General features: G+C 39.7%; 1 protein-coding gene across 1 annotated transcript; it reads left to right on the top strand.

Moving 5' to 3' along the window:
• The first annotated feature begins 2,767 nt into the window (after positions 1-2,767).
• Positions 2,768-13,402, top strand: DYNLT3 (dynein light chain Tctex-type 3). Its single transcript, XM_082681670.1, has 5 exons — positions 2,768-2,841; positions 5,296-5,337; positions 10,405-10,528; positions 11,186-11,263; positions 11,561-13,402. Exons 1-5 carry the CDS (start codon positions 2,812-2,814, stop codon positions 11,635-11,637), a joined length of 351 nt encoding a protein of 116 aa, XP_082537796.1. The 5' UTR covers positions 2,768-2,811; the 3' UTR covers positions 11,638-13,402.
• Positions 13,403-14,266: the final 864 nt, after the last annotated feature.

Genomic DNA, 14,266 nt, shown 5'->3' with positions numbered 1-14,266 from the left:
ATGTTTTCTTCCTCCAGAAAGAATTTACATTTGCTTCTGGGAAGTTGGCTAGAGACATTAGCAATGCCAGATCACCTTAATTCAATTTCAGGAATTGAAGTGATTTAAAACTGAGCTTCAGTGCCTGCAAGATCAAGTTTTATTGTTTGACACTTTTCCTAGGGTGTAATCCTTGGATTCTCAACCCACAATATGATTGTTACCAAAGATCTCCTCCTTGGCAGGGCATGGAACCTGGTTATATTACCTCTTGGCTCATAAGCAAAAGGCTTTGCATCTTCTACTCCCACAGGGGGAAAATATTTGTCCCAAATGCTCTGCTCGTGCTTCTAGGTTGCATGCTTCTCCAGGTCTTAGATGCATAATTCTTCCCCATATTATTAAAACTCCAATTCCTTTGAGCAAATGCTTATTATATTTTGCACAACTTTCCTAACTGGCAGTGAAAGGGTTAGTTCTAATTACTTAGACCACCATTACAGAAGCCCTTAAATATAATTTGAATGGTTTATAAAATGGGTCTAAATGTTTTATCAGTTACTTCTATGAAGAACACTTCTCAACAATAGAATCTATTAAGATTTGGAGGAAAAATAGTTATTAAAATGTCTCAAACAGAAATTGCATATAGCTATTTTAAGCATAAATCCAGATATAAAATATTATTCATGAAAGCAAGACTGAGGGTCTCATTAAAAGATTTGAAAGATTTCATTTGCAAGTTTTTACAAATTAAATTTTTAACACTTTTTAATTTTATTTTTTCCTTACAATTATATAACTTAAAGAAAATATTTTTTAATTAAACAACATAAAAATACCCCAAAGCCCCTCTAGTTCACTCCAATGTATCATGCAAATATTACTATCTTTTATATATGGACCACAGCATGAAAATAGTTGGTAAGGACTTTCCTACCAACAATTATGTCACATCTCTTTTTCCTTTCCAGTAGCACTCACTTTTCACCATTGAAGGTGAAAATAACAAACATGTGTTTTCCCATAGGTTTTGCCAAGGGAGGAATCACATGACTGAATGTTGGCAAATGGGAGGGACCTCAGGAGAAGACTCCACAGGATTTCAAGTAAAGATTTGCCTTCCTAAAATAAATTGATCAACCCAAGTCAATGTCCATTTTCTTCATTGGATGTGATACCTTCATTCCTTGTGATACCAGAACTGCTGCAGCCACGTGTGGCCATGACTAAATATTGCTGATATGCTGAGGATAGTAGAATGGAAAGACGGAAAGCACAGAGACGCCAAAAAGTTGTTGAGCAACTGAACCAACGTGGAACATCTCTACCTCTGTATTTCTGGCTATGCCAGAAAACAAATGTCCTTAGTATTTCAGCTCATCGTACTTGAATCTTCTGTTACTTGCAACCAGGATACTAACTAATAAAGCTATGGTGGTTTTTTTTTTTTTTTTTTTTTTTTTTTTTTTTTTGCGTTACGCGGGCCTCTCACTGTTGTGGCCTCTCCCGTTGTAGAGCACAGGCTCCGGACGCGCAGGCTCAGCAGCCACGGCTCACGGGCCCAGCCGCTCCACCGGCATGTGGGATCTTCCCGGACTGGGGCACGAACCCGTGTCCCCTGCATCAGCAGGCGGACTCTCAACCACTGCGCCACCAGGGAAGCCCAGCTATGGTGGTTTTAAAGCATGGTCCCCAAACGACACTTGTGCCGTTGAAAGGTAGGCCTCTTCTAGAAGTTGGAAAAGGCAAGGAAATGGATTCTCTTCTCGAGCCTCCAAAGGGAACGTACTCCTGCAGACTCACTTTAGATTTCTGACCTCTAGTACTGTAAAACAATAAATTTGTGCTGCTTTAAGCCACTAAATTTATGATAATTTGTTACAGCAGCAATAGGAAACTAATACAGTGATTGAGAACTTGGGTGCTGCTAGCTGCTATCAGCCTCCTTAAGTTTAAATCCTTCTTCTACTACTTACTGGATATATGACCTTTGGCAAATAAACTCTCTGTACCTCAGTTTCATCTTGAAAGATGGGATGATGGTAACAGAACCAAACCTGCTGGGTTCTCACGGGTTTAAATGAGAAAATCCTTAGGATTATCTGAAACTTCGTAATTTTTAAATAAAGGTAACCATTGTTCTGCTAATATTTATAATTTGATTTAGTATATTTGTACCTTCTCTCCTACAAATTAAAGTTCTTTTGTTTTTTGGTTTCTTTTACATAGTCATGGAGGAGGAGGGGTGTAAGAGCATCCGCTTCAGGAGTTGGAGTACATACAGCATCTCGTTTGATCCTCACAACCAGCCATGAAATAGGTGTAATTTTGTTTTCATACGAGAAAACTGAGGCTGTGGGAGGTTAATTTTTCCAAGTGACATAGCTAGTAAGAAGACAAATCAAAGCAGCTTGTTCACCATTGCGTTCACTACACTTATTTGCTGGATTATGATGCACGAATATGTGCATATAACCATGGCAGTGGGCACTCATAAATACTGCAGAGTTTAGACGGACTGACGCTAGGTCACTCCATCTGACCCACACCGGCACAAATCCCAGCTTTTTAACACCCAACCCTCGTTTCCAGAAAGGTTGGAGGTAACAGAGAGTCACTTCCAGTCGCAGGAATCCTGCGGGAGGGTGGGATGGGAGTCGGAGCGGGGGTGGGGAGGGCAGGAAGGTGGTAACGCTGTGACGCAAAGGCGGGGCCTGCGTGGGGAACGCCCCGGGCCATAACCGGGGGGCGGGGCCTCCCCGGGGCCAGTACGCGGCCGCGTAGCTAGACCTGCCCATCCCTCAGCCCCCTAGGAGAGCTGGCGCCACCATGGAGGAGTACCATCGCCCCTGCGACGAGGTACCGCCCCTTCACCGCCCGCGAGCGACCCCCGTCCGCCTTGGCGCTTAGTCTTGGCCGGGTGGTCTCCCGGCAGCCGGTGGCCCCGAGAGTTGGGGTGCGGCGTCCTCCGAGCCCGGGTCCTCTCCTCGGGGCCCGGGATCCGCCCCGCCCATCCTCGGCTCCCCACCCCGAGGGCCTGAGGGTGGGCTGAGAGTCGGGGTGGCAGGGGCTGCTGGGAGCACAGGGGGCTGGCAGTGAGGTCGGGGCCGAGGGGTGGAAGGCCTGACTCGGGGTGCGTGGGGTAGGGATGGGGTGGAGGGAGCCGCCAGTCTGCAGGGCGGGCCTCGGGAACCGGTCTTCCTGGCTGCTTCCTCCGCCCCTTGGTGTCCCAAAGCAGGTGCCGCATCCCCGCCAAGCGAGGCCCTGGTGGCAGAGCCGGTCCCGCTCCCGGGCACTCTCGTCTGGGTGGTTTGGAAGGAGGCGCCTTATGGATTAAGGAGCCCTTGCTTACTGACTCAGGCTTCCCGAAACCTCACCAGAATCCCGTGATGTCATCTGTCATCTTCCTGTTACTGATGGGGGACTCTGACTTTCATGGCGGCTAAGTGACTTGCCCAAAGTTAGAACTGCCAGGAATGACAGATGCTCCATTTGAACCCAGACCTCTGACTACACAACTACAACTCTGGCTTCACTTTAACCACGATGAGGATGAGGCCTGTTGGATCCCAGAATAACCCGTGACAGGGCAGTATAAACAAAGACATCTTCTGTCCAGTGGTAGCCACAGGTGAATGGTGCGGTGAAATAAAAGTAGGCAGGCACGTGGTGGAGGTGCAGCATAAAATGGTGTATCATTAGACCCCTGAAAGGGGCTTCTGAACCATTCATCTCTAGGATGTGGGCTTCTGCAGAAGCTAAGACCACATTTAAATTCATTACTTCTATGCTGCAGGTGGCATACACACCTCAAGGTTAGTGGTAAAGTATTCTCATTTTAGAAATTGAAGCACAAGCAATTTCACCCTCAAGAAGCACTAGTCTGCTGACTCCTAAGAGGTTCTGTACTGCAGTACCCCCTAAATACCTATATTTAAAAAGAAAATTACATGCGTTACCATGGCCACCCAGTACAACCTGATTATCGGGTGACCTTCCAAATTGAAGTGGAATGGACATCCCATTTAATTTGTAGACCACTTTTGAAAATAGATAAGGACCTTATTTGAAGGTAAAATGACCATTTTAATAGGGGCAGTTGTGACACCTGTTTTCATGATATTTCTGATTATTTAGGGTATTTTTATTCCTTTGTTGTTGGGGAATTATCTGGTGTAATTAAATGAGTTGAAAATATTTTAAATCTGTACTCAAGATGGTACTTATTTTCAGAATTTACTTGGTTTTTGAACTGTTTTGTTGTATAGTGGGATTTACAAACATGCTGATGTCATACAGCACCTAAAAACGTCTCTATGGAAACAAATCATGTACTACCTGAAGTGCTTTGGTTTAGATTGCAATCTTATCACGTAGCCTAGTTCTTGACTCTAGGACATTTCCTTGTCATTCATGGTTGCTTTTAACTCAAGATTGTATCAAGCCACTCCACAGGAAAGACTAAGTTGCCAGACCTGTTATATTATAGGTCTATATAGATTATAGGTCTAACATATTATTTATATGTTATAAAGTGACATTAATTTGGAATGATCAAGTATTTTCATAACCTTTAACTCAGAAAAGCCACATTTTTGCCAAGCATAAATTAAAAACAAACTTGAAACTTATCTATTCAGCATTCTTTTCTCACTCCCCCTCATTTTCACTTAGCTGCAACTATTTCCTGTGTACTGATAACACATCCTTATACCCACCTCCTATTTCCTGAGCTTTACAATCCAATAATCCTCAATCTCTGGTGTTCATCAGAATCACCAGTAAAGCACTTTTTTTTTTCTGTGCTGTCCATATCTATTTAAAATTTTTTTATTTTATATTGGAGTATAGTTGATTTACAGTGTTGTGTTAGTTTCAGGTGTACAGCAAAGTGATTCAGTTATACATATACACATATCTATTCTTTTTCAGATTCTTGTCCCATATAGATTATTACAGAGTATTGAGTAGAATTCCCTGTGCTATACAGTAGGTCCTTGTTGATTATCTGTTTTATATATAGTAGTGTTATATGAGTAAAGCACTTTTTACAAAAACATAGTTGCCCAGGCTCTGCTTCAGAACTAATCAATCAAGATCTCCATGGAGGTAGGTGGGGAAAGCATTTTGCGATTTTAAAGATGATCAAGGTGGGATTAGTAGCCTCAGTAGACTTAATGCCCCTTTTCACTGTGGTCTCCTGTCACTAAAACCTGTCTAGGCCAGCCTAGGTTATTCTGTGTAGCATCATAGCTACCAGGAAAAGGAAGTCTGTATTGAAAACAACTTTTATCTTTTGTTTTCCATCTTTAGGTCGGCTTCAATGCTGATGAAGCCCACAATATCGTTAAAGAGGTGAGTTACATATCTTGTTCATCTTGAAGATTGATGCATTGGTTGAAATTTTAAAAAGCTGTGTTTTGACTTATGGCACAAAGTTAGAAACCTTCGTATTAAAGCAAGATTTTTCATATTTATTCACTAATTCTTTATAGGGGTGCTTCTATGTTTGTTGTGTTGGATGCTGTCAGGCATCTTGGGGCTTACCCTGAAAGGGATAAATATTGATCTAGAAAACTGGCTTGCTGTTTTCTAAACTGATTCTCTGTCTTTTGAATAAAAGAACTTTTATTCCAATGGGGCCAAATATTATTTTAAATGTTAATGCCCTAAAAGTATATAGGTAAATTATATGTATAGTATAATAAACATATAATTATAGTATATACATACATATATATGTATGTATATATATATATATATATGTGTGTGTGTGTATATATATATATATATATATATCAAGTAAATAAAAGACCCTAGAAATATCTGCTTTGGTTATTGTATGCTTTTTTTTTGCCCAATATAACTGGAAAAATAGGGACTTCCAGTTGTTAAGACTCTGCACTCCCAATGCAGGGGGCACAGGTTCGATCCCTGGTCGGGGAACAAAGATCCTGCATGCCTCATGGCACGGCCGCGCACACACACACACAGATTGGAAAAGCAATCACTTAATATCTTTTAGACACTGATATGACGGTAAATCAAATTCTTCAGAAAAATATTTGAAATATGATATGTGGTCCTCGTGTTAGGCAAATAGACAAGAAGTTCCCTTTGGGACTCAGTGTTGGCAGAGGAACTTTAATTATTCTAGTGGTATCACATACAGACGAACTGTGGGTAAGGTATTTATGAACACTTTTAATAGTCCCGAGTCATTTTTAACTGTGCCAAATCCTAGAAAAAAATAAGCTGGCCTGGAAGGTAGGCTTGTATTGTGGGCATGGCTGTTGCGGCCCGCGTCCTAGCAGCAGGCCCCAACTACCTTTAGGCTTGGCTGGATTGGCTGGCCCTCTGGGCACTGAGCACCATCTCAGTCCTGAGACGATGCCTTACCTGCCTGAATGCTTAGGGCACGAACTCACCCGGAACTCACCCAGGGCTGGCCTCGTAAAACTAGGATCAACGTGAGGTCTGAGAGAGCTGGATAGGCACCTGAAAATCCCGCCATATTTTAATAGTTCAAAATCATGTATTAGAGCTTTGTAGCCAGGAATATATCATTATTATAACAAAATGCAAATGTTTTCGATACCTTGACAATGCAAAAGCACAAATGAGGGCAATGGCGGGGGGTGGAAGAAGGGATGGAGGTCATGGGAGGGCAGGAGTGATAACAGCTTCAAAGTGGAAAGTCAAGAGAGACTGTCCTTGGTGGATGGAACATGAAGCAAAGGATGCTGGGGTATTAGAGGAATCTTTTAAATAGTACCTTCTTCTTTACCCACATTATGAACCATATGAAAAGACCAAAGAGTTAGTAGAAAGAGAACCAAATATCACCTTTATTATTGATAAAAACTGAGTTGGAGATTGGAGCTTGTTTTGCTAACTCCCTACCTGTTCAGTTCAGACCTTGGAAGAGGCATCCAAGGGAAAGTTAGAGTCAGCAGAGAGAAACACTCAACCAGGCTGGTGCCTTTCGTTGCTCTGGGTGAAGAGGGAAGGAGAAACCAAATAGCGAAGTCCAAGGCATTTGGGAGATTGGCCCTCCCAGATGAGAAAGGTACCAACCAGTAGCTCACTCCACCTCCATGGGGAGGAATAATAACAGGTGGGACGAGAGGCCAGGGATGATAAGGAAAAAATCCTCTGCGTGGAAGGAAACATCCAGAGTAGAAAAGAAACATGCTTCTAATAATGTAAATATATTGAAGTAAAAATAGCAAATTCATTATATTGAGGGATGTGGGGAGGGGGGGCAGGAGGTGGCAGGTGGTCCTAGGGAACTAAATTTTCATCTGTCATAGCAGGAGCTCTAGGGATGTTGTCTAGAATTCATAAATCAAGAAATAGTTATATAAACATTATTTAGACATGTGAGTGACCCTTAAGAGATAAAAAAACAGTTGTACCCTAAAAGTGTTTCTTCTGTGGAAGGGGGCTGGGGATGGGAAAGGGTGGGGAGGGGATTCTTATTTTTCATTGTAAGCTCTTCTGTTCTGTTGGATTTTTAAACCCATGTGCATGGGTTACTTTGATGGTTTGTTCAGTTAAAAGAACCATGCTTCTTAAAATGAGATACCCATATTGAGTGGTGGCTAGGAGGTCCTAGAAGCCACTGGGTACATTTTTTTTTTATTAAAAAAAAATTATTTATTTATTTAGGCTGTGTCGGGTCTTAGTTGCGGCACGTGGGATCTTTCATTGTGGCGCGCGGGCTTAGTCGCCCCGCGGCATGTCGGATCTTAGTTCCCCCACCAGGGATCGAACCGGTGTCGCCTGCATTGCAAGATGGATTCTCAACCGCTGGACCATCAGGGAAGTCCCCACTGGGTGCATTTTAGAGCATCAATTTTACTTCCATACTTGCAAGAGGGAGTTAAGTAATATAAATAATTTAACACCATTTTCAAATGAAAACAAACTGATACATTATGGAGTCAAAAGCAAGCTTCATTTGAAATTTTCATATAAAATATGAGACTCGAAAGACATCTCAGGTTTGCCACAGCTGGCTTTCAGGTACCTGTGTATCCTCTTCCCTCCCCCTCTCTTCCCATGAGCCAACTGTCTTTGCCATTGAGGTATTTGAAAGGTGATGGGGGGGGAGAGGGAGAGAGAGAGAGAGAGAGAGAGAGAGAGCGAGCACTATTTGAAAACATTTCAGCACTTCCCCGATGATTATACAGTTTCAGCAGGCATTTCTGTTTTTCTTATCTTTTGCTGATCTCCTTATTTTCTTAGAGTCCTTCCTCTGAGTCCCTATGCTAATATATTTTTCCTGCTGAAGTCTTAGAGCCACTCACTTACTGGTGATATACATGTTTTATTTATTGTCAGTAATAGAATTTGCCCACAAATTTTCATATAAAAAGTGAGTTACAAATGGAATTAACTTGGAGCTTAATCTAAAGTATATTTGATTCAGGATGCCCAGAGAGTATATCAAAGCCAGTATTACTTCAACAACAAACATGTATTGAGTGCCTGCTCCCTGCCCGAGTTCTGAGTTTGGCCCTGGGAATACAGAGCAGGTTAAGGACCTCATTATCTAGTGGGCCTCCTGGTTAAGTGGTAATGAAGAAGGCTAAATGTTAATTAATAGTAATTAGCAGGGCTATTTACAGTGGCATCCACATGCCCCTGATATTTCTGTTGTTTGGAGCAGAACTTGAAGCAGTCCTATTAGATAACCTGAAAGTAAACAAGGGCTGGTAGTTTCCCATTAAGGTACAGCAGTCTAGGGAGAGGAAGAGGTTTCCCAAAGGCCGTCAGCTTGGGTATGGTAAAGTCAGGATTAATCTCTGTCCCCGTGATCCTTGGGCCACTGACCCTCCTAAGTCTTCATGTTACATTCTAGGAGAGTAATTTGAGGTACGTTGTTACTTTCTTCAACCCCTCTAAATTTAATTTCTCTTCTTGCGTTTTATGATTAGTGAAGAGTTTATACTATTCAGCTTAAGATTCCATATTAATTAGTGCCTCTACTCTAGTCCAGTTGTAGTAAAGGAAAGCTGCAATGTGCACGTGTGTGTGTGTCTTACTAAGCTGGATTCTATAAATGAACTGAATGAGTGCTTTATTCTCCAGGTTCTATCACTTGAACAAAAAATAATAGCGGCAAAATAAGTCAGAGAAAGACAAATACTGTATGATCAGACCAATATGTGGAATCTAAAAAAATCCAAACTCATAGAAACAGAGTAGAATGGTGGTTGCCATGGGGTGGGGAAAATGTCGGTCAAAGGGTACAAACTTCTAGTTATAAGATGCATAAGTTCTGAGGATCTAATATACACCATGATAATTATAGTTAACAGTACTGTATTGTACACTTGAAGGTTGCTGAAAGTAGATTTTAAATGTTCTCAATACACACACACACACAAACAAAAGGTAAGTATGTGAGGAAGTGAATGTGTTAACTAACCTTATTGTGGCAATCATTTCACAATATAACGTGTCAAATCATCACATTGTACACCTTAAACTGACACAATGTTGTATGTCAATTATATCTCAATAAAGCTGGAAAAAATAAGATAACAGCAGCAATAATTATAATGATGTAATAATATCTGTCATTACTTATGTGTTTACTCTGTGGCAGTCACTGTGTTTGAGCACACGGCTTTCCTTATCTCACCCCATCCTCACAACAACTTGATGAGGCTGTTATCCCTACTTTAAAGATTAGGAAAATAAGGGGTTTCAAGAGATTAAGTCACTTGTAGAAGGTCACACAGGGGTGGCTGAGGTGACCTTAAAACCTAAGACTGTGATACTAAACCGGTACTCTTAATCAAGTATCAGAAGTGGATGCACGTAAACACCGTGGAAAATTAACTTTCTCTTTTTAGAGTGCCTAAAAACTAGCGTTTGTTGATGATTTACTTTTAGTGGCAGGTGTGCTTGTTGTTTGATAGCTAAGCAGTTACATAATATGAAATAGGATATAATTATTGTACATGAGAAATATATCTTTAAGTTGGTCTCATCCTTTGTTTCTAGCATCTGAAACCTAGTTCAAATCCCAGCTGTTTCAAAGCCATTCTTTAACCAATTGATATCACCCTTTTAAAATCTCCACCCCCCCATAATGACTTACCACCCTTGATTAGTCTTCCTTGTATTATAGAGTTCTTTTAGTAGCTTCTCTGCTAGACCGTTAAGTTCTTTACAGTAGAGGCCATGTCACATTTATCTTTATATGGCCTGTAATATCTCACAGAGTGAGATGACGCATGCGGAAATGCTTTGAAAATTCTACAACAGTTAGAGATGATGCATAATAAATACTTAACAGATGCATATCTTGTAAGATGTTTTATTAGGTTATAAGTGTATTTTATGTTTTGAATAAATTTTTTGATGTGATATGTGTATACTTTGTTTAATTGTCCTCTGCCCTTTTAGTGTATAGATGGGGTCTTGGGAGGTGAAGATTATAATCATAACAACATCAACCAATGGACCGCAAGCATAGTGGAACAATCCTTAGCACATCTGGTTAAGCTGGGAAAAGCTTATAAGTATATTGGTAAGTATCGGTGTCCTTCTTCACTAGTTTACTCACCTTTGTTCCTGTGGTTTTTCTCTGAATTTACAGAATGTAAATGAATGAGAGACACTCAAGTTGGATACTAATAGGGGGTGAAGGACTTCTGACTTATTCATCACAAAAATAATCTGTGATAATACCTAACAGATGGAGATCTTTCACAACTCAAAAGCAGTGTGAGCTCCTGCCAACCATCTACTTGTCTTGGTAGCATCATCCTTTACATTTGCATCGGTTATCGTCAGTGAGATTCCCTCAGCCCTACTGTCTTCCTTTCATCAGTGCCATGCCTCCTTACGTGTAGGACTGTGAAGTACCACACAATACTTGTAAAGTGGAATATTTTCTTTCTTTTTGTGTCTGAATTATGCCCATGGGACAAGGCACATAATTTCACCCAGATTTTTCCTGCAGTGCCCGTCACCATTGGTTATGGCACTGGGCAGCAAACAGACTGGACCCAGTGGGGTCAGAATCGTGCTGGTAAATAATCAAGATGAGACTTATTTTTTTCAATCCATTCGCTGAATGCTTTGTTTTCTGTTATTTTTTATAGCTTTTAGAACTCCGAACTCAAACACTCAGGTACGTTTTCCTTCGTTTGTAAGTGTTCTTACTGTGCAACTTTATTTTTAGTGACCTGTGCGGTGGTCCAGAGGAGTGCATATGGCTTTCACACAGCCAGCTCATGTTTTTGGGACACCACATCTGATGGTAAGAGACTTTAAGCTGATTCAAACAAAATCCAACTTCTAGCAAAGTCAAATAGTGTACTTGTTATCGAATCCTTATTTATCTCTAATTAAATTCCCACAAGACTTTATCAACAGAATTGCTTTGTACCTAGTGACAAGTATGCCGTCAGACAGATAGGAAACATGAAGATTGAACACATTGCAGGAAATGTGATATTAAAACCTATGAAAAATGTATATATATATATATATTTTTTTTCCTGGTAATTCTGATGTTTTGCTGGTATTTCAAAGTCCTTTTGTTGTGTATTTTCAGGAACCTGTACTGTAAGATGGGAAAACCGAACCATGAACTGTATTGTCAATGTCTTTGCCATTGCTATTGTCCTGTAACAGGCTAAAAATGTTCGGCCAAAACCATTAACAAGAATTTGTCACTGTATCCTTTCTAAAAAGAGTAACAGTTACTTATTCGTGTGCTAGATGACAAGTGTGCAATATGCTTCAAAACTATCAACAAAAACTGAATAGTGCAAGCAAGCAATCTCATAGGAAGTTGGCAGATTATCTCATATTCCTACAGCATCATTTGAATAGGAAAACCTCAACATTAGCAAAAAAACAAATACAGAAATATGGCATGACATGAAAATACAATCTTATATTTACACTGGCTTTTCACTAATAATATGTACCTAAGAAGATGGGGAAAACCATTCAGATAATTAAATTCTCTTTCAGCTAGAAAAGTTAACAGGGATAAATATATGAACAAAAATACTGCAAGGATAAATGTGGAGAAAATGATAATAATTAGTTAACACTTCTTAGTTTTTTATTTCTCCTTCTTAGTTGTACATATGATTTAGTGGAAAGTAATTCCATTCTTTTTCTTTTTGGCCGTGCCACGCAGCTTGTGGGTTCTTAGTTCCCTGACCAGGGATTAAACTCGCACCCTTGGCAGTGAACGTGCAGAGTCCTAACCACTGGACCGCCGGGGAATTCCCTTAAATCAGCTTTTTAAATTTCAAATTCTTATTTACATTTGAAGGTGAATTAAATCAGGTAAGGTAAACAAAATTAGTTACAGTGTATGATGAAAAGTATATGACTCTAACAGCTGCCTTACACTTCATTCATTCCATGTGTTACAAACATTTACTGAATGTCTGTTATGAGCTATTTCTCTGCTAATTATAGTTATCAATATGCTGTTCAAATTCTAAGTTTCTTTTGGTACCTATTCAGTTGGACAACTGACATTTATGTTTGGGAAGAAAAAAAAAAAGAGTTGTTTTACAAGAGAGGAAAAAAGTGAATCTGGTTATCCAGGTAGAAGTAAGCAAATGAAAAGCACTTATTGCTGACAGAATTATAGATGTAATTTTAAGAATTGCTCCTAACAAGCAAAAAAATGCATAAAATATGCAACTCTTAGTTAAAGGCCTTATTAGCAGTATAATATACAAGTAGTAAATTTTGTCATTGCTTTAGTTACAATCATCTGTAAATAACTTTAAATACTTATTATGTGAGGTTCAAATTGAGTGGGGTAAAGTATAAAACGTATACAATCATTAGCAGGTTATTGAATATCTCAGGGCTTATGAAATATAGTTAAATTTATTAAGAAAATAAAAGATGAAAAATTAGAGTACACAGCTGGCCACCAAATGCGAAGTCAATTTGCTATTTAACCTTGAAAACAAAGTCAATTTTGCATATTACCACTAACACTAATATATATAGGGAGTGGAACCATGATTCATTGAATTCTGGGGGGAAAGAAAAGCTTAATGTTGACAATATTAAGATAGTATTCTTCTAGGAATACTATGTGCATGTTTGATATTTTGCTGAGTAACAATAATTGTTCAGTGTGTAAGAAGAAGATGAAGAAAATACAAGGATGGAGTTTAATGCAGTGATCTACATTTTGGGCACGTCAAAATTTATCAGTCATTACCTTTATGTTAGTTTACGCTGCTGGCTTTTGTGCCTTGAAGATTATAATAGTGACCAAAATACATCTGTGCGGTTAAGGCTTGCTTTTGATTATTGTTATTGAAGCCTGATTTTAAAAGAATAATAATCAAAAATACCTCGTGAACTTGCTGTCTGTTCTGTTTCTAGTTAAAATGTAATAAAGATTATCTTCCTGCACTGTACGTTTGCTTCTGGATGTTCACTGAATAGTTAAAGAAATGGCATTGTCTTTAAGAAATTCTAAATAACAGGAATGAGGAAGAGAAATGAATGTCAGACCACATAGATACATTGTACAGAATAAATGCCATTAAAATAGCAACCCGAACCCAGTGTTGACCATTACAACATAAATAACAGCTCCTATTTCATGCCTTTTATTATTTTTAATAAAAAGTTATTTTAAAAAGCAGTATATGGGCTTCCCTGGTGGCGCAGTGGTTGAGAGTCCGCCTGCCGATGCAGGGGACGCGGGTTCGTGCCCCGGTCCGGGAAGATCCCACATGCCGCGGAGTGGCTGGGCCCGTGAGCCATGGCCGCTGAGCCTGCGCGTCCGGAGCCTGTGCTCCGCAACGGGAGAGGCTACAACAGTGAGAGGCCCGCGTACCGCCAAAAAGAAAAAAAAGGCAGTATAAAATATATTCTATAACTATTTATTAGCTTTAATAACTATTTTTTGGCAAGGAATTTTGTCCTATTTGTCAACTTTCAATCGAGTTGTTGCTGTTTTTTCTGTTTTTAATTAAAGACTTTAAGTATGTAAAGTTAGAGTATTCAGATGTAAGTACTAACTCGGATTTTTGTAAAGCTATAATTTTATGTTTGTAAAGTACCTGTATACAGCCCTAAATGATGGCAACATCTCATTACATTTTCTGTGGTAAAAAGTACTTTTTTGCTCTTCTTTCCACGTTGGATGTTATCTAATTATGAGTCACTGAAAGCATTTTCACCACCTACAGTCATCATCACATTTTAAAGGTAATCTTACGATGCTGCGGATTATATTTTTAAAGCTTGAGTAAAAAACCTTGTC

The sequence above is a fragment of the Grampus griseus genome (assembly GCF_964374135.1).
Source record: "Grampus griseus genome assembly, chromosome: X".
Classification (NCBI taxonomy): domain Eukaryota; kingdom Metazoa; phylum Chordata; class Mammalia; order Artiodactyla; family Delphinidae; genus Grampus; species Grampus griseus.
The sequence above is the reverse complement of the archived record's forward strand: the minus strand, read 5'-3'. Positions and strand labels throughout refer to the sequence as shown.